Below are 22,813 nucleotides of genomic sequence, written 5' to 3'. Positions count from 1 at the left end.
CCTAGCTCAAGCTTGGCTCGTTTGGTAATGGAGTCAACCTCAAGCCAGCTCATTTAATTTTGAACCGAACTAGAGTTGTTCATGAACAGCTAATTCAAAGAGATCTAGCGAGAGCTGAGGTCTCTTAAGACTTTCCTTGATATAATTGAGCTAATTACTCTAATTATGTCTTGAGCATAAAATGAAAAATACATTTTACTTTATACAAATTATGTTAACATATAATAAATAAATATTAAAAATTATACAAAAATAATTAAAATGATATAATATATAAATTATTTATATATTCATTTTTTTAGCATAATCCAGTTGGGCTCAAGCAAGCTATGCCAATCGCAAACTTGCTTTGTTAACCAAGTGAAGAACTCAAGCCAAATTTTGTCTTCAACATGGGCTGGTTCACAAATAGCCTGCTTGTTTGGCAGTGCTATTTTTGTTATATGAGTAATTATAAAATAAGAGTGTCCCATATGTCTTCGTTGTACATAAAAACTTGATGTTTTTGGATATGATGGGACTCATTCTGTCACTAGAGATTGGGGTTCATTCTATTTCTGTAACAAATCATAATTTGGGAATTTGATCCATTCTGCATCTTTAACTTTCATGCTATTGAAAGGAAGCCAATCCTTGGTACAATTATTCATGTCTTCCCTTAGCACCAAGGAAACATTGAACTTATTCAATTTAACTAAAACTGGAAATGAGATGCCCACTGTGTCATCAAAATCTCTGAGTTTCCTTAGAGAAACAAGAGAAAAAGGAGGAAATAGAGACACCATAAGCCAAAACAACAAGTTCAAGTGGTAGACTAATAGGCATGACCCACAAGTCAGCTATCTACTTTTATGTTGACATTACCATGCGTAGAGATTCTTCAGATAATTGGTTACATACATGAACTCTGATTGCCATAAAAGGAAGCAACATGAATCACCTATTCGTGGTCGGAGGCATTGGTGGGTTTGTGTGTGTGTTTGTGTGTTTATATGTCAGTCAACATGATGCTTGTTGTGTAAGGCTACCAACATAGCAAATTTGCTTATTGTTAGTGATTAGTTGCAAACTGTATAAATGCTATATATTGGCTTTATAAACCAAACTTGTTGCATAAGAAAGCATATATGTTATGTTTACACAATCAGGTAAAACATGCTTAGATCCAAACAAGGTCCGCCGTACCGGTACCGGTCGGCGTATCGGTGGCCGGTCGGTACCGGTACGTACCGGCCGGTACCGGTCCGTACCGGCCGGTACCGGTCCGTACCGGCCGGTACCGGTCCGTACCGGCCGGTACCGCGAGCCAAACATTTTGATTTTTTTTAAAAAATATTGTCTCTGTTGGATCTTAAATTAAGTGAAAATTGATGTTTTTTTATTGCTTTTTTCATGATTTTTGATGTTTTTATATTTAAATTTAGGGTTCAAATTTGAAACATAGATGATGCATGTTATGTTTTCCTCCCGTTCCAAATGATAAAATGATACACATAAAATATCTTCAAATTAAGATACAATCATTTACATACATTTAAAGTACTCTAGGATATCTAAAATCGGGACGAGTGCCGATGGCTCTCGTAGATATCCGGATCATAAGTATAATCAGGAGGAGGCAAATCAACCCAATCAGAAGGAACGCGCGCCAGGTTATAAGAACTGTCGGATCTCTCGCTCACGCTCTAGCTCTGAGAGGTGTCCTCTGATTGTGTAGGGGCCCATCTAAATATGGCGAAAGCAAAATCCAATGCATCATATCCATATTCGTCAGGCTGAGGCTGTGGATAATAGAATCCGTATCCGTATGTTGTCGGATCTGCAGTCGTATCCTGTCTTCCTGAATGACCTCAAGGAGCCCGTCTTCTATATCCAATGATATCCTCACGAAATCTATCAGGTGGTCGACCGTGGTCCGTATCCTGTGTAGCACCCGTAAATTGGAACTCACCGGTGAAATAAAGACCACCCTCCGGCTGTGTCTCATGAGTACCATACCGTCCTCCGCTCCCTCCATGGCTAGAAGATCCATCACCACCAGAACCTTCATCGCTGCTAGTCCAAGTCTCTTCCTTGACACTCTCCATTGGGACCCTTTGTTTTCCTTTCCTGGCCCTCTCTGTCTGGCTCCCCTGTGCCTGCGGCTGATCAGCTCTGGAAGTGCGTGGAATATTGCGCTCAACCCATTGCTCTGGATCGACCCCAGCTTCGGTGGCTATGAAGGTAGCTGGTCGTGGAGGCGATCCTGGCTCGTCAAGCTCGGGCTCCTGCTGCTGGCCTACAAGCCAGCCGAGTAGTGGATCATCGTCATCAGCGGTGAAGGTTCCGTAAATTGGATCTGTATACTTGAGCTCCACTTCCTCTTGGATGCACTTTAGCCTCAACCGCAAATTGTAATGCACATAAACAAGGTCGTTGAGGCGCTTTTGCGTCAAACGGTTTCTTTGTTTGCTGTGGATAAGGGCGAAGGTGGACCAATTGCGCTTACATCCACTAGAGGAAACTGTTTGGGAGAGGATCCGCTTTAGATTTCTCGCGGATCCGCCAAAATGCACCCACCATTCAGCTGCAAAAATATTTATGAAAATTACATATATGATAGTTTCATAATAGTAACTAAGTAACACCAGGTGAATGTTTTCCTGATGTGTCACGTACCTGGATTCATATTGTGTTTGCTGACGACAGCCGCTCGTTGGCCAAAACTGTAGCTGCCCTTTCTAAATAATTTGCTCTGTGAAAAATAAGCATAAGAAAACCATGTTAATAATTGAAGATGCCGATATACTTACACATGCTGGTAATTACTAAATCATAATTACCTCTTCAAGACATAGGGCCGCTTTTTCTGGATCATGCTCCATCTTGTAAATCACATTACGCAAAGCATCCAGAAGTGTTTCATCCATACCAATTCCATCTATGCTGTACTGAAACCGGAGGTTTAGGTAGTATGCTGCACATATACGAGACTATCTTAGCATAATTATATAATTACATCACTATAATTGTCACTATAATTATATCTTAGCTTACCTGCTAGATGTAATTCCGTACCCATTTGCGCTTCCCACCGTTGCTCAATGATGTTGATGTACGACCGACCATGTGCTGGATCTGCCTCCATAATCTGATCCTTTGCCTTGACCATCATGTGATACAAAAACCCCATCAGGGGGTAGATCTCGCTATCTACGGCCCGCAGCACTTCATATAATGGTTTGATAGCCTTGACTATTGTAGTAGCCCGCTGCCAGAATGGCTGTCTCGTCACCAAGTCTTCTATCTTGCTCCTTTCAGTGCCGGCATAAGAATATCTACTATCATACCACTCGGAACTGGCAAACATCTGACGTAGGGCTCCTCTCTTCTCGAGTATGCTATCAAGTGCGATGAAATTGGTAGCAAACCGTGTGACTCCTGGTCTCAGAATCTCTCCCCCTGCATACTTTCTCATCAGTGAAAGAACCCAGTTATGGTTATAAATATACCTGGTAATGCGTTGGGCTGTCTCCACCGTTTGTTGCACCCTACGGATCTTTCCAATGTCCATCAACATAAGATCGATACAATGTGCAGCACATGGGGTCTAGAAAATATGTGGTCGCCGCTCCATCAAGACCTGCCCAGCAGCCTTATATTGCAGCCCATTATCAGTGACGACCTGCACGACATTCTCCTCTCCTACTAGATCAATCACATCCTCCATAAGTTTCAGCATGTACGAGGTGTTGTGCACATAAGCCGAAGCATCAACCGACTTGTGGAAGAAGGTCTTAGCATCACAGTATGTCAGAAAGTTGATGATGCTCCGCCTAGTCGGACCAGTCCAACCATCGCACATGATGGTTAGTCCATATATGGGCCACTTGCTCTTGTAGGAGTCAATCCAATTCTCCAGCTCCTTATTGTTGTCAAGAAGCTCACCGTATATGTCCTTCGGGCCTGGAGGAGCTACACCGGGACCGGCAGCTTGTATGTATTGTCTGCCACATTCGCTGGGATGTGGCTGAAGTGAAACCAGGATCCAATAGCTCGCCACATAGTTTTCTTCTTATCCTTCATCCACATTGTGTCTACCCTCTGCTGCCTTGAATCTCTACTGGGGAGAGCATGCGGATCTACATCATGAATTGTCGCTCCTTGTGGAATTCCTCTAGATGACTTCTTTCGGCTACCCAAACTACCCAGCATAGATGCAATCCGGCCACGTTCTTTGCCGACGCCCTCCCTGACTGAAGTTGTCCTCAAAAACTCTGGATCTTGTCTAGTGCTCCCAGAACCGCCGCCCGACTCGTATGCAGAGGGCCCAAATCGAGCCCTATGCCTGGCCACCTCCTCTTGCTGTCACTGATCATCCAGGCTTGCATGCATGGCCTCCTGAATATCTGCCTCCTCCTCATCTAGATCCTCGACCTCCTCTGGCTCCCTAGAGTGATAGGAAGGTGGCTCTGCCGCTCGGCGATCGACTTCCGCCCTCTTCTTGGAAGCCATCTCCTTCGCTTCTTTGACCTCAGCGAGATTCTGCCTCATCAGCACACGAATCTCGCTAGGACAATTTGGGCACGTAGCAACCTCACCGGAATTTCCGGCTAAGTGTTGCTTCAACCTGGTTACCCCTCCTCCCTTGAAAACCTTGTCGCAAAACTTGCATTGAAACTGGTGTCGTTGCCCCTCACTTCCAAGTCTTCGCCCATAAGACCAGCCAATATCACGCTTTGCAGGATTCGTTTTTCTTGATGGCTCCATTTCTATCATAAAAGGACAACTTATCAAAAAATTAAGCTAATAAAGTAAATTTTTGCATTATCTTATTATTTAAGTAATTTATAAACTATTTTTTTAAGTTATTTATTAACAAAATTAATGAAATAACATAGGACAAAAAAACCGCACCTTAAATAGTCTCCGCTGGATTTTTTGGGCAGGACCTCCTCCTCAATTTGTGGGCTATCTCTCAAATCTTTCCGTCTCTAATTACTCTTCAGAGGCTCACTCCTGGATTTTAGTTACTCTGGCCTCTAGAGTCTGGCTATCTCTCAAATCTTCTCGTTCGGTTTTTATAACCGAACGAGGCAATGAGTGAGGAAGAAGTGGCCGAGAGGCCACTTCGTTCATGCTGTCAACTCAAAAAAAGAAGTGGCCGAGAGGCCACTTCTGTTTTTGATTTGATAGGACAGAAGTGGCCTCTCGGCCACTTCTTTGTTTTTCGGTGGGACAGAAGTGGCCTCTCGGCCACTTCTTTGTTTTTTTTTTGTTTGAAAGAAGTGGCCCGTGGGCCACTTCTTCCTTAAAACCACGCGCGGCGCGTGGTTTCAAAAACCACAGCGCGAGGCGCGGTGGTTCCCCAAAAAAAAAAAAAAACATACCGGTGCGAACCGGCCGGTACCGACCGGTACGGGTTCCGTACCGGCTGGTTCGCAGATGAAAACCGGAAAATACCGGTTTTCATCTGTTTCCGGTACTGGTCAAAGACCGGACCGGCCGGTACGGGCCGGTACGGCATTCCTTGGATCCAAACATAAATGAAAAGGAATTTCTCTAGAAAACTCACTAAACCATGAAGATGGCTGGTTAGAAAACATCAATGAGATGTAGCTTTTCAAGAAAGACAGCGGTCTACTTCATGAGGAACATCCTTTAACAATTTACTAACCATACTGTCAAACCTTATCCTAGATATTTTATGTCGGTTATAAGGATCCTCATAATTCCTATTTAGGTTCACTTCTAGTTTTTTTAAAAGCTTCACCATATCTTACATCATAAACTCCATCCATGTTATCTTAGGTCCTTCCCTCCTTTTTCTACACCCTTTAGTACAAATTAAAGTACATCTCCTTACTAGATTCCCTTTGTATTTTCATTTCACATGCTATACTTCTCAAATTGATTTTCCATTGCTTGGTCTTTAATCTGTCCAGCTCCTGCAACTTCTCTAATATATTCATTTTCTAATCTGTCTTTTCTAGTTTTAGTATGCATCCATTATTCCTTTTTTTTTCGTTTCTGTCATACTCAACTTGTTTTCCTGAACCATCATTATTGCCCAATATTCTAAGCCACACAACATAACATTATTTTGTTCTTTAAAGTTTTCTTTAAGTCTCCAAGGTATTTATTGATCATATAATACCTTAGAGACCCCTCTCCACTCCATCCAACTAGCTCTATTTCTGTTACATATACCTTCATCTATCTCTTAGAAATGTGGAGGATGATAAAGGAAGACTAAGTTTTAAAAAAAAGTTGGAAACAAAACTTAGACACAAAAAGAAAATTTAAATTACTCGTATATAAAAAAAAAAATTTCTTGCTAAATTAGAATAGAACAACAAAGGTGAAATCAAGGTTTGCGGAACTGTCCCGAACCATCTGGTTCGAAGTGTTCCAGGCCGTACCAGCACCGGACTAAGACGGTTCTGCCATTAAAACCAAGGCGCCTTTCGCCGTCGCCGGAGGGGGAGAAGGAGAAGAAAAAAGAGGAAGAGAGAGAGTAGAGTTGGGCATTGGGCCGGGCCGCCCACGGCCCGGCACGGCCCGGCACGAAGCGGGCCGTGCCTGGCACGGCCCGCTAGCTATAGTGCCGGGCCGTGCCTGGCACGGCCCATTTAAGGGGGTCGTGCTGGGTCACAGGTTACTGGCCCGCGGGCCGAGCCCGGCACGGCCCGCTCTAGGCCCGCGGGCCAAGCACGGCACGGCCCGCGGGCCAGCCCGGCACGGCCCATAAGGGCCTGGGCCGGGCTGGCCCGCGGGCCTGGCACGGTCCGGGCCTGGGCCCGGCCCGATAAAAATTAATGCTTCATAAATTTTTTTAATAAATTAATAAATATTGAAAACTAAGGATTTATGAATATAAAGCCACCTTAATGGTGGGGGGTTTGGCATAGACCCCTACCAGTTTATTAATTTAAATCAAAATGGTACATGAAGGGAGGTTTGGACCTTGGTCTGACCTTCAGAATACAATAAGAAAGGGCCGAGGTTTGGACCTTGGTCTGACCTCCAGAATACAATAAAAATGTACAATTATAAAAAATTAAGAAATCTTACTAATCATCAGTGATTCAGTGAATCAGTATTCACTCTTCAGTAGTGTTTGTATCATCATCATCAGAGGATGTTGTATTATGTCCAATCTTGAAGTCTTGCCTCAGCATCCAACCAATCTTTGAAGCAGAGAAGCATCTCCACTGTTTCGCCCGTCATCCTACTTCTCTTTTCGTCAAGAACACGCCGACCTGCACTAAAAGCGGATTCCGATGCTACCGTGGACATCGGCACAGCTAAAATATAGCGTGCAATTGCAGACATAACAGGATATTGATTTCTAACACTCTTCCACCAAGATAATACATCTAGATTCTCTATTTGATTTTCATCATATGCAGACTGAAGATCATTTCGTAAATAAAATTCTAGTTCACTACTTAAAGATGAAGAAGATGAAGATAAACTTGAAGCATGTGTGTGTCTTCTCTGTGCAATGAATGAAAAAATAGATGACGAACGAGAACTACTAGAAGAAGAAATAGAGGTTTGTATTTGTGTTCTAGATCCACGAATTTTTTCATCATATATAGCATAAATATCATAAAGAAGTTGTTTTACCTCATTTTTAGCAGATTCAGAATCTTGATTCATATTTTCACAGTATGCATCAAGTAAAATTAGCACGCCATTTAATTTAACTCTAGGATCAAATACAGCAGCTAAGTTATGCATAGGACATATCTTGTCCCAATACTCATTCCATTTAGATTCCATTAGGTCAATAATAGGCATTAAAACATCATCATATCTATGTTCTGCAAATTTTTGACTAATTATATATGCTTGTTGTAAAAATGAACATGAAGTTGGATAATAAATACCAGAAAGAACATTGGTAGCATTATAAAAACTAAGCAAAAAATCTTCCAAAATTTTTCCTTTATTCCAATCAGTTTTAGTCAATGTAAAGCCTAATCCACGATCATTAGTATATGCACTTAATAAGTTTTTATATGGGTATGCATCATGTATCATGCTATATGTTGAGTTCCAACGAGTAATTACATCAAGTTTAAATTTTTTAAAACGTTTACCATGATTTATACATAGTTCCTTAAATTCTTGAAGTCTTGATCTTGAAGCATGAATAAAAGAAACTGCATTTCTAATTTTACCAATCACATCTTGAATCATGCCCATGCCAGCTTGAACAGAAAGATTTAAGATATGACATGCACATCTAATATGCAATAAATTTCCATCTAACATGGGATGCAATGAGTCTTTTAATAATGCAACAGCAGAATTATTATTAGATGCATTATCAAAAGTAATAGACATAATTTTATCATTAATATTATATGAACATGCAGTTTGATAAATGACATTTGAAATTTGTTGCCCAGAATGTGGAAAATCAAAAGCACGAAAAGCAAGAATACGTTTATTTAATTGCCAATCATTATCAATATAATGAGCAGTAATGGCAATAAAACAATTACTACCTACAGATGCTGACCAAATATCAGAAGTTAATGAAATTTTTACATTTAAAGTAGAAAGTGTTTCAATTAAACTTTGTTTCATTGCTAAAAAGTTAGTCATAGCTACTCTTCTAAATGTACGCCTACTAGTTCTTTTGTAAGCAGGTTGTAGGTTTAATTGAACATATTCTTCAAAATTAAAAGATTCACATAAACTAAAAGGTAATTCATCCTTAACTATCCATTTTACAAGTGCTTTTCTTTGATTTTCATGATTATATGCAAAATTACCTACAAGTAATCCCCCTTGTATATTAAGGGTACTTTGAGTTTGAGCATGAGAATCATGCATCCTATGACTCTCTTGATGTCTTTTTAAATGCCCTGTTCCCCTAGTACTACTACAACTATAAAGTTTGGCACATTTTTTACATTTAGCTTTCCAGACTCCATCAACCATAACTCTATCAAATTCATTCCATACAGCACTAGTCCTCTTACGAGAAGAGGTTTGATCTTCACTCGGTTCACTAGTTCTAGAGGAACTAGGAACATGGGGTTGGGGATTAGTTTCTTCTCCCTCAGAAACAGGAGGAATGCCAAACTGACTTTCCTCAAAAGATGACATATCTAAATTGATGAATTCAAAAAATAAAAACTAACCACAAGGAGGAATTGAGTAGAGGGTCGGAGGGCAGAGGCAGAGCCGAGATTCTGAGCTTCCTCTTGTGCTCTCAACAGGAGTGACCTTCTCTTCTCAACAGGAACCTCCTCTTGTGTAGCACTTGAACACTTGCTAAATGCAAACTAAAAATTAAATTGCTAGAAGAGCACTTTAGAAGAGAGAAATAATAGCAGTAGAGAAGGAGAGAATAGTTGGTTTGGTGTGGTGAGAATGAGGGAGGAAATGGCTATTTATAGAAGCCCAAAAAAAAATTTTTCCCAAAATACCCCTCAATTTAGCCGTTTTTGGACTGTTGGGAGGGGCAAAATTGGAAATTTCCCAAAATAGCCGTTGGAAACGGCTATTTTTCTCCCCCCCTCTCCAGACGGGCCGTGCCTGGCACGGCCCGTTTGGAACCGTTGCGGGCCGTGCCTGGCACGGCCCGTTTCGTGCCGTGCCCGGCCCGCCAACAGACGGGCCTGGGGCCGGGCCGGGCTTCCTTTTGCGCTCGAGACGGGCCGTGCCGGCACGGCCCGCTTCATAAGCGGGCCGGGCCAGGCACGGCCCGTTTAGACCTTGGGCCCGGTGGGCCTGGGCCGGGCCGGCCCGGCACGGCCCGATGCCCAACTCTAAAAGAGAGAGCGGAGAAGGGAGGGAGAGGGGGAGGAAGGAAGAGAGGCCAACTGGCGGAAGTCGGGGAGCCTCCGCGCGGAAGAGGCGGAGGTCGGGGAGACACGGTGGTGGGGTTCCCTGCCTCCCCTGCTCTCTCTCTCTCTCTCTCTCTCTCTCTCTTCCTCTCTTGTTCTCCCTCTCGCCCATCTCTTCTATGGTGTCGGTACGAGCCCAGCACAGCACGGTGCAGACCCGTACCGACTCATTCCGCTGGGCAACCAGTACGGTGTTCGGTACCGATTCTGCCATCCTTGGTTGAACTAATGATAACAAAAATGTTGTCCTACAATTTTTCTTGATACTAATATTACAAAAAGGATGTTTCAAAATCACAGAATATCCTTTGTTGATTCTGTTTATCTCTGTTTTTTTGTGAGATGACATCTATGTGAGATGACTTTATATTTTTAAGGTGCATTACACATGGTTTTACACAAGTAAGTTCTCAAATACAATTTTGACATCTATGTATGATTTGAAAGTTGAAATTAAATTCAGATCACAGTGCTTTTATAAATTACAGATTGCAAAACATATAATAAATTCTTTGATAAGGATCATTCAAACATGTAAAAGAAAATCAAAGAAAACCAAATGTGTCTTAGTATTACTGTTGTGAGGAATTGGATATTACCTTCTTTGAATCATGGAATGGGTTATTCTCCTTAAATTAAGTGTACTTTCTTTTTTGGAGAAAATAGGATTAAGTGTAACTAAAACTCATGCAGACTGTTTTGATTAGTATTGCTTGAATTGTAGCCTAACTCAGTTAAATTGCCCACATTTAACTCTTATTTCTAAAGCTTTTGACTAAGTCTACCCAACTCATGCGCAACCTGCATTTTGGAGCTTCTAACCCAATCCAATCCAAACCTAATAAATTTGTAGAATATGGGGCTCCTCTCCCAACCTAATTTGTATGCCTTATTGGGCTAAAGTTGTAAAATGCTAATTTAATTTTTTTATATTTGGTTCGACTAGCATTAAGGGCTTGGACACTTGACCCTCAATCAATCAGACCTAATTTTCCATGACTAAGTTTCCAACTGATCTGACCCATATAATGCCTATATTTCTTTAATTTCTAACCAATCTAACCTGTAACTTACCATATTTCTAGAGATTCTAACTCAATCTAACCTAGAAGACTTAGGTTTGAATAGGGAGATGTCATTTTCTTTTCTATCCTTTTTTTTCTATATTTTTGAAATAAAGATAGTTTCAAATTATCCAGTTAGAAGAATGGTTTTTTTCTCCATTTTCTTTGTCTTATTCTAATTTTCGAATAAGCATTTAAATTTGGTTAATAAGGTTTATTGTAAGGTTTGGCTAGATTGGTATTGTACATTTTGTCGGTTCAAGTAGGCTAGATAGTTTTATATGTAGAGGAAATTTAGATTCAAGTTGGTTTAAAATGTGTCAATCAATGATTGTAGGTGTTTATTTTGTTGGTTGAATTAGGCTTGGTTTCTTTTAAATTTTAACCCGATCCACTTCAAGTTATACCCTATCGAGGAGAGTCTTGGATCCGAGTAGGAGGAATGATGGCTTTCTCTTATGGTATTGTGTTTTTTTTTTTATTTGCAATTGTGATTGAAAGTATTAAGCAAATTAGGGATTCAGCTTTCAGTAGAAGAATGCTTCTATTTTCTTTGCATTTGCTTAAAACTTTGAGATGGGGAGATTTCTCTCTCCTATACTCATTATTTTTTCTCAGAATTTGAAATAAGGATTGAAATTTGCATCATTTGCTTTGATACAATTGTTCATCTACTCCCACATTCTTCATTTTGATTTTTAAGTTCAAAATTTGGTCAATAATTCGTCTCTAAAAGATGTAATGTTTTCCCTTTTTAAGTTCCACCATCTTATCATTAGATATTTATTAGTTTCTTTTCTTATCGCATTTAGTTTGTACATCTAAAACCACTAACTTATTTTTTGTGCTTAAGCATTTTCCTAATATCATATTACAATCTCTACATGTTGATTGTTTCCCCTTTTTCATGAAAATTAATCTATTTAAGACTAATTTGATCCACCCTTAAGATTATAAAATGTTCATCTCTCTTCTTAGAATGCTTATTAGCAATTGCTAGATCGTAAACCACAATAAACTTAATAGTCAACCTTCTCATTAAATTCTTGGCACCAAAACAAATCCACCATGAATTCTTTCATATTCTATGCTGCTCCTCCCCCTCTTCCCTACATGCCCATTCAAGTTGTAACCTATTATTCTCATTTCTCTTTCAGGAATGCTTTTTCATGAATTCATTCATCTCGTCTGAAAATTGTTTCTTAGTCCTCTACTCCAAGCCTACTTGCAGTGCATAAGTATTCGTCTTTTATTAATCCCTTCTACATTTTCAATTTTGTTGTTCATTTCTTTATCTGCTACTATTTCTACTCTAATTTTGTTATAACTTACCTAAAAATAAGTTTGTAACCATTTCAAATATCCTTAGACTTACCTCCTTTCAGTTTAGTTTCTTGTACACCCTAACAGTTCACTCTTGATACAAGAACATTAATTTGCATTCCTAGACAATTTTTGATAGTCCTTTTACTTCAGAGCTTGCTATTCTTTTTTCCTTGTGTGAACTGAAGGAGGTTATTATGATCATTTTATATTTAGTTTTACTAAATCTTTACAATCCTAGGTTTTTAAAATCAGACATGCATGCTGAGTGTGTTTTTCTGTGAAAATGCTTTTGTTGTACATTAAGAATTATTGTTTTCTTTTGTATGATAGGTTATGGGGCATGCCAGTGCCAGGCAACAACCTGCTAGATTTGGCGCTCAAAATCATCCTGTTCAGACAGGACCTCCATATGTAAATCCAAATCCTCAAACGGTACGTCCAATTTTGATTTCTAATTTTCATCTGAAATACTTTATTTTGCACTTTGTTGTGTTGCAGCTTGACGATATTTGTCATAATGTTAGTGGTTCGAACTATTGTAACAATTATTTCTTATTAGGTAATGGTTGGACGGATGGGTCAGCTTGTGTATGTTAATCCGATTACTCAGGTAAAAGAGGCTCTGCTGTGGCTCTACATCTTTTAAATGCTTGTGTTATTACTCAAAGTGCTTCTTATCTTTGTAAGTTCGAGAGTGACATGTTTATCTCTTCTGTGCTTGAGGTGTAAATGGTAAGATATGGGTATCAATTATTTGAGACTAAAATTATGCAATGAAATCTGTTTCTGAGACTATAATCCAATATAAATCGCAATAGTTCTTAAATTTTGCTTATTGTCATATATCATTTGCATCACCTTCACTTATATTTCCTGCAAGGGATGTTCTATAGAATCTATAGTCTATACCATGGAATGCCGTACCGGCCCGTACCGGCCGGTACGGGCCGGTACGTACCGGTCCGGTCCTAGACCGGTACCGGAACCACAAGAAAACCGGTATCTCCGGTTTTCTTGTGCAAACCGGCCGGTACGGAGCCCGTACCGGTCGGTACCGGCCGGTACCGCTTGGTACCGGCCTCGTACCGGCCGGTTCGCACCGGTACGATTTTTTTTTTTTTTATGAACCACAGCGCGAGGCGCTGTGGTTTTTGGCTCGCGGTACCGGCCGGTACGTACCGGACCGGACCGGTACCGTACCGGTCCGGCCCGCCACCGGTACGCCGACCGGTACCGGTACGGCAGACCTTGGTCTATACCATACCATTTGATACCGGTATGCAGTATGGGTGGTGTGCTGACACTCGATACACCGAAAAAATCTCGTACCATACCGTACCGACACAGTGCTAGTGTGGTACCGGTATGGGGTCCAGTACCGAGACGACGAACCTTGTACTACAACAAACATGCTAGTTCCAAAAAAGATTTTAATTCTAGAATTTGATCATCAATCTTTATTTAATATCTAAGTTATTGTAACCAGCACATCTTTTTCTATGACTCATGCACATTAATCTCACACTTTTATCTTCTATAACTGCCTTACCAAACAATTATAACATTATTCACCAAATAATGCTCAAGTATTGCTCTTTTTGCTTTCACATAATATTCATAGAATAAGTCATGTGGGATTTTAAATTCAATTGCTCCTAATGGCGTATTTATATTTTACCTCTCCAGGCTTTTCTGGAAGAGATCTAGGCAATCTGTAAGTGCTGGAACGGACTCCAGCCAGTTTTGATATTGTGGTTCTTCAACATTTTTGGGTTGGAAATGTTATGTAGGCAATGCATATCTCCATAGACATGTATTTGCTATTTAAACAATTCCGTACAAACCTTTTTTTTTTTTTTTTGAGAACCTCTTTCAGCTCCATGACTTGTGCTTTTCCACACATGTTTTCTTAAATATGATTCCCAAGCTATTGCAGTTCCAAATGACTGACCTCACAGCTGTCTAAAAAGTCTGTACCTCCAGAGGCGCACATCAGCCATGCTGATAGTGGAGGCTTTTATGCTCCTAATCAGCAGCTACTGAGAAAAATTTTAACACAGTCACAGTTTTTCACAATGTATCTATTATCATTACAGAGAGGTGATATCACATGAACACCCTTTGTATTTCTAAGCCAGATATACTTGATTCTCTTACTAGGCGTAGAATGGAAACTAGACTTCGAAGCAATGGCAACCATGTGGTGGAAACCATCACTAAGACATAGTTTGTCTCATTTTGCTGCTAGACCAATAATGTTTTAGATTACAATGCTGGGATTTATGTCATGCATTCAGTTTGTTATGAGATTGTAACTTTCTTGGTAATAGTGCATCAAATGGATTGTATAGTTAATTTATCAATAATCCTGCTGATACATCACTTTTCAGTTCCTTTTTTAGTATATCCCCCTTCATATTTTGTTTTAATTTGTCACATATCCATGTATCTTCTTTTTGTCTTTTGTATTGATTTATCTCTTGGTTTTTAAGGATCCAATTCAAGGACCACAGGTTATCTCACAAGGATTCTCACACTCTTTGTTAACTCCATATCAAGCAAATATGCCTAAGCTTCAAGGTATTCGATTGACAATTTTATGTTTGACATTCTTTTGTTTGTGCAAATGAATGGATTTAGTCTTCTTTTTTTTTCTGGCCGCACGTATCTGGATGGTTGTGATAAATAGTTAGGTGATGCTGATACCTTGCTTATAAAAGGTTTATATGTATTATTTCAGTTGACTAAAAGGCTGCTGGAAGAGCACATATTACTTAAGTATGGAAGAAAACAAACTTAACATACAATTTCAAAATGTACAGTCTTAATGAAATCAATACAAATCAGTACATATCTTTGTGTATCATAACAGATTGGTTTGTACATTATAGACAGATTACAGAGTGATATGAAAAGATGCTATGCTAATATTAATTCAATACTTTCCGATACTGTGATAGATGAACTTGAAAAATATATAATGTTTCTATCATGTGACAAAGGTCATGACATTTCATTTACTGCTTGATGGAGTACGATATATATCAACATGTCAGACCTTGAAACCAACACATGCCTTTTGGACCATGCAATAAATACTTATGACTTAAATAGGGTAAGAGTGTATGTGCTGAAGGATCATTAAATGGATGGAAGGCCTAAGAGAACCCTGTTGGAAGTACTGATGATGGATGTGAAATATGTTACTTTTATAGAGTCTGTTCTTTTTAAGAGTTGTTAAGGAAGAACTTATTAAATCATTTGTAAATTGTTGGAATAGGGAATGCTTATGAGAGTAGTACATAAGCATGCATCTAATGTTAATTTCATATTCACTAAGGCCCAATTTGGCATTGTTGTAGGTAGTAGAGCTTTTGTCTATAGATCTTTGGGAAATAAAGCTTTAATTAGTAGAACCTTTTAGAGAAAGTTGTTTGCTACTTTCTTACTATATTTTTGAATTGTTGTGGAACTTTAGCATCTTTTTGTAACCAAACTAAGAAAGTCCTTTGAGTACCAAAAAATAACAATAAAGGTTATTGCATAGCACTTTCGATTGTGTAAGCATGTGCTATAAAAAACTATTATTATAAAGTATTTTTAATATATAAATTATTTATTTCAATATTTTAGTCTAAATAATATAATAAATAATATTTGTTGTATTTATTCTAAAAATTATAATAATATTGTTATAAAATTATTATATTATAATATAATAATATGATATTATTATTATATAGTATTATAATAGTATTATTATTACCATCTTAATATCATATAATATTATTGTTATACTATGATTTTAAATATAATAATCATAAGAAAAATAAAAGCATTATAATATAATATAATATAATCTATTTTACTATATTATATTATATTATAATGTATTATTAATTAAAATTATTTTTATATTTTAATCTAAATAATTCAATAAATAATATAATTATTTTTTAGGGTGATTACCAAGTAACAAAGAATATCATAAGGTTGAAACTTTAAATCCTTAATTGCATAATTATGCAATAAAAATACACAAACTTAAATGATTATGGTAAAAATGTATTTTATATTAATTTAAAAAATTTATTGTTGGGACTCGAACCCGTGTCTTTCGGGTAAGGTTTTGAAAAACAACTTTCCGACATATTTCAAGTAGAGCTTTCGCCTAAAAGCTCCAAATTGAATCTCTCTAGTGGACTTTTTTCAGCTTTTGGAGGAAGCAACTTTTTACCAAACATCTCAAATTCATCCGAAAGAGCTTATGTCCCTTGAAGAAGCACTTTCTGGCCAACCAAAAATAATGCCAAATGGTAAGACTGAAAAAAGAGGATGCCTTTGAATACTCCAACCAAAAGAAGATGCAAATTTGTTCCTTATGGATTGTATCACCATTCAAAGAGTCTTCTAAGGTCAATCTTTCTCCAGTAGGCCAAGTTTGAATTTGGTAGCCTTCTATGATCATTTGTATTTTGTTATATAGGGTCTTGATCTTATACCAATGCAATTTACTTGATCTCTTCTTGTGTAGCTTCCATTAACAGTATTCTAGTTTTTCTTCATTTTACTTCCACCTTGTTGCCTTATTTCGACTACATGGTATTCACACCCTCTCCAGTCTCTCTATGCTATCCCTTTTGACTAATTTTCCTGGATTGTTAAACTAAAAGGCACACCGAATATGAGTATGGCACATACCATCCACACATGGCGATAAGGCAATGTTTTGATAGCATCGAGGATTTTGCTACTCAAACTAGATCAAAAGTTGTTCTGATTAGCGAACTGACTCAAATTCCTAAATAATTTCAATGTCATAAGGTGATAACGGTGGTGTTTTCATCTTTCAAAAGCATGGTCTGTCGTACCGCCTGATACCATCTGGCACGGGGTGTACCATACCGATACAAAACTTTATTTCAAGTTGGTACAAGCCCATACCGAGGTGTACCAACTTGTACCGAGGTGCGTACTGGCCTGTATCAAGGCATACCGACATAAAAATTGAGAAAAATAATTAGAGAGCTATTTCGTTTGGTACAGAGGTGTACCATACTTTACCGAACTGAACTAATAAGGTACCAATACGGTATTTGATACCAAGATTGCGGACCTTGTTCAAAAGCATATATCATGTATGTATGGCCGCTTTTACTTTTTAGTGGTCAGTGTTCTGGATATGTTTAGAGTGAATTCAATTTTTTCTTTTGGTTGAGTGTCCAATGCTATTGTGATACGCTTGTAGTTTTCTTAATTACCATAAGACTTATTGCTTCCTTTATGCAGGTTTATAGTATATATTCATCTTAAGGTGAATGCCTTCTGTTTTCATGGAGCTGCTGATATCAATCAGGGAATTCGTGTTTATGTTCAGGTACTGCAGCCCCGCCATTGCAGCTATGTATGGCTCCACCCCTCATAGCTGGCAGTAACCAACCTTTGATGGTTCCGAGCAACATTCCCACCACACAGCCCTTCCCCGCCATCCGGCCCATTATGGTCCCAAGTGGAAATGGCATCTTCACCAGCAGGTTCCAGTAAATTTGCAGCCAAAGGTCTCAATTTTGACAAGAGGACCATACAGTTTGTGTTAGATTTACATTGCCACCTTATCAACTATACATACACTGGTATGATGTGAGATTTTGATTTTGGGAACTATGAGCAGGGTTCCAATATCAAAGAGAAAAGTAACAAGCACGTGCTTCAATGTTTCATTTTCTGATATTCTTTAATTAGTGAACTCATATTTGAAATGGAAGTTTTGCACTAGTCTAGTGTTTATAAATGGAGATTAATCACCATAAGAGGCACTCAATTCATGGAGTAACTTTGTATGTATGAATATGGTTCTATTTGGATGTCGATCACTCTAACCATGAGATATCTCCCATGCAAGGTTGCTAAATGGAGAAGGGGAAGATAGATGTGGGATAAATTGGTTAAACCTACCCTTGGGATTGTCAGGTATAAGATTCTGGTAATCCCTTCAGTTTCTTCATCAGTTTGCCTTGTCTCTTTGTGCTAACCCATATTCATGGGAGCTATCACCAGGATAAGCTGGTCACTTGTCAAAATAGGCCCTAAACTTTTATTATTATTTTGACACTTTCCAGAGTAAGAAACAAAAGTTCTGAACGCTTGAAGATAGATCTGGACAGCATCAATGGGGAGGGGCTACTGTTCAACTGCCTAGCCATGTCCAGAATTTTTTGGCTTAAATGTGTTGATGCTGCAATTTTGCAGCTCTATCAGGCAGATGACAAGTCTTCATGCATAGTTCTTGTATTATCATAATCTTGAACATAAGATCTTCTTTGTTAAATGTTCACTTTAAGTATAGATGGATGATGGTGATAGGAAAGGTAGCATGAAGATAATCACATCCCAAGCTAGAGATTACATATTATTTATTAATTAGATTATTTGTTTTGGTAAGAGAGAGGCTGCCCCCTGACAAAGGAGCCCTGTTGAATCTGGAGATTAGCCCTTTTTCCCATGTTCTCTTGTCAACCAAGCCCCTAACAGTCTTTGATGATCCCGACCTCTCCTTCCTCTTATAGAAAAAATGAAAGACTCTTTTTTTCTCTCTCTTCTTCTCTCTAGCCTCTTCTTCTCTCTCTTCTTTGTTGATGAAAGGTGGACCCCACAGGGTTCAACCCTTAACCCATGATGACCTTGATAAGGAGGTCATGACCCCTTTTCATTAGGCAGCATGCCAGCGCTAACCCGGTCCATGCCGAGCACCGCTTGATTTCACCATCAATATTTTTCGTAGTGTTATATATATACTTTAATGAGATTCTTGTTCTATATTTATATTGGTAAGATTATCCAAATCAGATCGATATCGCCTGATCAATTCTATTTCGCCCTCTTATTTTCTCTATTTTCTCCATCATTGTCTCTCCTTGATCTATGAATCCTAGTGAAGGGGCTTGAGCCTTGTTGTTTTGGCTCCGAGTTGACCTCGGTAGAGGAGCCTTGAACTGCTCTGTTGGTTGGGCAATACGTCGGCATCACCCTGGTCCTTGATGAACACAACTGGATTGTATTGTTATTACTTCTTATTGATTTATCTTTACCCTATCCTAATTCTTGATCCATAATTTGATTGGTTGGATTAAACTGATTGGGCCAATCTAAATCGCAAGGCATTGCTGCCTGGAGTAAAGTTATCTAGACAAGAAGATGTCCAACAATGAGATACCTCGATATGATCCATAAATTAAGGATTTTGAAAAGACTTTCGAAAAATAACAATTAGTTTATTAAATTTAGTTATGATCTCTATGTTATGTTGATTAAATGGGTCGAGCATATCATTATTATGATCATAATTGTTTTAAAATATGTTATATATTTTGATATTTTTGTAAATGAATTTCAAAATTTTGACTAAATAGTTTGTGGAATTGTTTATATATATATTCTCAGTACGACTATGATCTGGCCTTGCCAATAGAGATTATATATTGGTCCTGTCGACTTATAATTTTGAAAACTAATTTTAACACTGAGCCACTGGTTATTAGAATGGTAGTATCTGTTATCTGGCACTTTGTGCACCTTATATTTATTACCTGACCTATGCCATTGGGTTACGTAGCCATAGCCTGATGTTGGGTCTACTATCAGTTTATAAAAAATAAATTTTAAAATAAATATGTGTATTATTTGAGATTTAACTTCTTCTTAGTCAATATCATGCTATTTGATTATTTATTTATTTGATATGCTTAGACTTCACTTTTATATATTATATTACTTATTGGGCTAGTGTAGCTTATTATTCTTTTCTCTTTTATTTTTAAATCTTAAATCATGATTGTTCAGAATTTGGGGGAGTTGCTATATTGCTTGAAGATACTCAAGTCATATGGACTTCTAGCTTAGTTCAATTTAGTTTTGGATATTTTATTTAGTTTGAATGATAATAATTGGTTGTAACGTTATGACTTGCTGCTTTGAGATATTTGCTTGTGAGAATGATTTGATTGGATCTTTATTAAATTGATTTTTTGAGGATTGAAAAAATATTATTATTGCTCTTTGATCAATAGTCTTGTATGCTTGTGTGGTTGGCCCTGCAGGTATGCAACATCTGTTACGCTTTAGCTTTAGGGCATGATAGATTAAGTAGTATCGGAGCTTAGGTTTAATATCACTAGTGATCGTGATAGATCATGACTGAAATAGTCATCAGAGCTTAGCTTTTAGGATCCTTAGGGTTTGTCATAAAAGTTGAGAGTTGGGTAGAAATTCGAAAATAAGATAGATGTCATTATTTACTTTTCTTGTTGATAATTTTGTGTTATTTTGTTTGAATATTATTAGTGATGTTTAATTTATTTTCAATAAAATTAGAATATTGCCTTGCCGTGCCCATAGGCAAAGTGTAATGAGCTGGTTGAGAGTTCTCAAGGCAGGCAATTTGTGTTTAAGGTTCTGAATAGTTTGATTTAAATCTAAATTAAGTATAAGAGGATTTGCTAAGGAATTTATTAGTTATTAGTTATTTAAGTAATTTTAGTGGTATACTACGATATTACTTAGTTTTAAACTTAATTACTTAGTAGCAATCTAGGATTCATTCATAAGAAGTTAATTAATATTGAGGTTAATAAAGATTTTTTATGATATCTAATTAGCATATTCTGGATCATGCATGAAAATGGCATGTAAGAGGAAAATGTGCTTGAAGATATTGCATATTGGCATATTTTCTCATTGGAGTTGATTTTATTTTGAGGTTGTAGAGTATTCATGTTGGTGAAATCTTTGATAATTTTACTTATCATCTTTGGATCAAAATAATAGATTTTATTTATGTTTGCGGAGACAATAGTGTGTGAAATTTTCAATTCGAAATTTGGGTTTGTCAACATTAGGATTCTTTTGATATTGTTGTTGAGGGTGCTAGTGAAAAATCTAGTTTTGCATGGCAACACGAGGATTCCTTGGCAAAACCGCGTTGTCTTCCCAACGGCTGCATGTCACTCCGCAGGAGCTTTGAGACAATATGCTGATCATCAAAATCCCCTTCAACCCTATATCAATCTTCTCTAGATTCCAGATTCCTTAATCGCATCCAAAGCCAAAGAAGCTTCGCAATTGTCCACATTCTAAGCCAGAGTTTTTACTTTCAAACGATCACTGTGCTCCACCACCACTACCTGTAGCTGCACCAGCTTTTGTTTCTTGCTCATTATGGCAGTTGCTCAGCTCCGAGTCGACCTCCAGCACCTCCTCTTGCCCAACTTACCGAATAGAGAAGCCATGCTTCTGAATGGAGATCTTATACTTGAAGCCCGCCAGACACAGGAAGACAAACGGGGGGATGTCTTCCACCCTCTCGATGAATGCTACTACTTCATAAGCAGCCAAATGCTTCCCATAGAATGCTATAAATTCGACTAAAGGATCCCACCGTTGGAGCAGCCGGGGCCGAACTCTGAGAAACAAATGGTTTTTGAGCAGAAGGGCATACCCTCTTCGGGTGTCCAGAAACTTGGCACAAAGTGACACAACCCCATGGCCATGTTCGCTGCACAAGTAACCCCTTCTACCTTCAAGATTTAAGCCACCACCCACCTTCACCGGCCTCTTAAAGGAGAAATCTCGACCGTTACTGTTGTCTTCTCTAGTCAAAGAAGTAGAGCTTGGTTTAGCTCCATCGAAAGTCGCACCCAGCTCGTCAGCAAGATCTGTGGCCAGCCTACCATGGATAAGGTTTTCAGCAGGACACGTTGATCCTTTGTGCCACCTTCAGTTTCCATATCTTCTTCCAAACTTGCAACAGCTCACTAGCTTGGTACAGGAAAACATGAGAATCAAGAAACGTATAGATGGAGTTGGCTAGCCCCCAACCTCTTACCATCGGAGCCACATATAGCCACCCATCTTCATTATTTATGTAGGCGATAGGGATGCTCAAAAATTCAAAATCTAATACGTAGCAATTTTAGCCCGATTCCATTGACCATCTTCAATATGATAACTTACCTGGAGACCATAGGACTCATTTGTCATGTAAGTAGGTTTTCTACAAAGAAGAAGATCAAACAACCAGAGGATGATGAGCCTGATTGGTATTCAGACCTTTACCTGTCCCCATTCCGACACCTACCTTTATCTGTATCAAAATATTGATAGCGGCTTTCCAAATAAGAGAGGTATTTCTACTTTTCTAGCACACCAAGGAGAAATGTTGACATTTGTTTGTTTAAGAAGCATGGCGAAGATTTATGTTGAAGAACTTTCACAATATGACCCTCAAGCATAGCAGGTTTAGGCTCCGCTCGTTATTGCTTTTCTTAGAGAGCTAAAAACTTTTTATTGTGATTTTGAGATGTTTGATGACAAATTTAAAATAGCTTTCTCACTACTCTAAAAGATAAAAATAATATCATATAATATTATTTTTTAGGCTAGATATAGAATTTTATTATTTATTATTTTTTTTAATTAAATATTAAAATTAATTAATTTATAAATTAAAAATACTTTATGAAAATAGTTTTTATAGTATAAATAATGAGATAATTGAAAGTATTATGTAATATCCTTTAT

General features: G+C 38.2%; 1 protein-coding gene across 13 annotated transcripts in view; it reads left to right on the top strand.

Moving 5' to 3' along the window:
* Nucleotides 1-18,566, top strand: part of LOC103720978 (polyadenylate-binding protein interacting protein) — a 35,233-nt gene extending 16,667 nt beyond the window's left edge. For 3 of the 13 annotated variants that reach the window (XM_008810972.6, XM_088702922.2, XM_008810970.6), the window contains 4 exons: nt 12,569-12,670; nt 12,798-12,848; nt 14,731-14,818; nt 17,616-18,045. In XM_008810972.6, coding sequence (XP_008809194.3) covers nt 12,569-12,670; nt 12,798-12,848; nt 14,731-14,818; nt 17,616-17,782 — 408 coding nt within the window. In that variant the 3' untranslated portion in view covers nt 17,783-18,045. Of the gene's footprint in view, nt 1-12,568; nt 12,671-12,797; nt 12,849-14,730; nt 14,819-16,451; nt 16,654-17,527; nt 18,046-18,140; nt 18,209-18,357 lie in introns of those variants that run through there. The other 10 variants (XR_015968034.2, XR_015968032.2, XR_015968033.2 and 7 more) reach the window with 6 other exon arrangements.
* The last annotated feature ends 4,247 nt before the right edge of the window (nt 18,567-22,813 follow it).

The sequence above is a fragment of the Phoenix dactylifera genome, chromosome 8 (genome assembly GCF_051530095.1).
Source record: "Phoenix dactylifera cultivar Ajwa chromosome 8, Ajwa_hap1_PhDact_Kaust_v1.1, whole genome shotgun sequence".
NCBI classification, from domain to species: domain Eukaryota; kingdom Viridiplantae; phylum Streptophyta; class Magnoliopsida; order Arecales; family Arecaceae; genus Phoenix; species Phoenix dactylifera.
The sequence above is the reverse complement of the archived record's forward strand: the minus strand, read 5'-3'. Positions and strand labels throughout refer to the sequence as shown.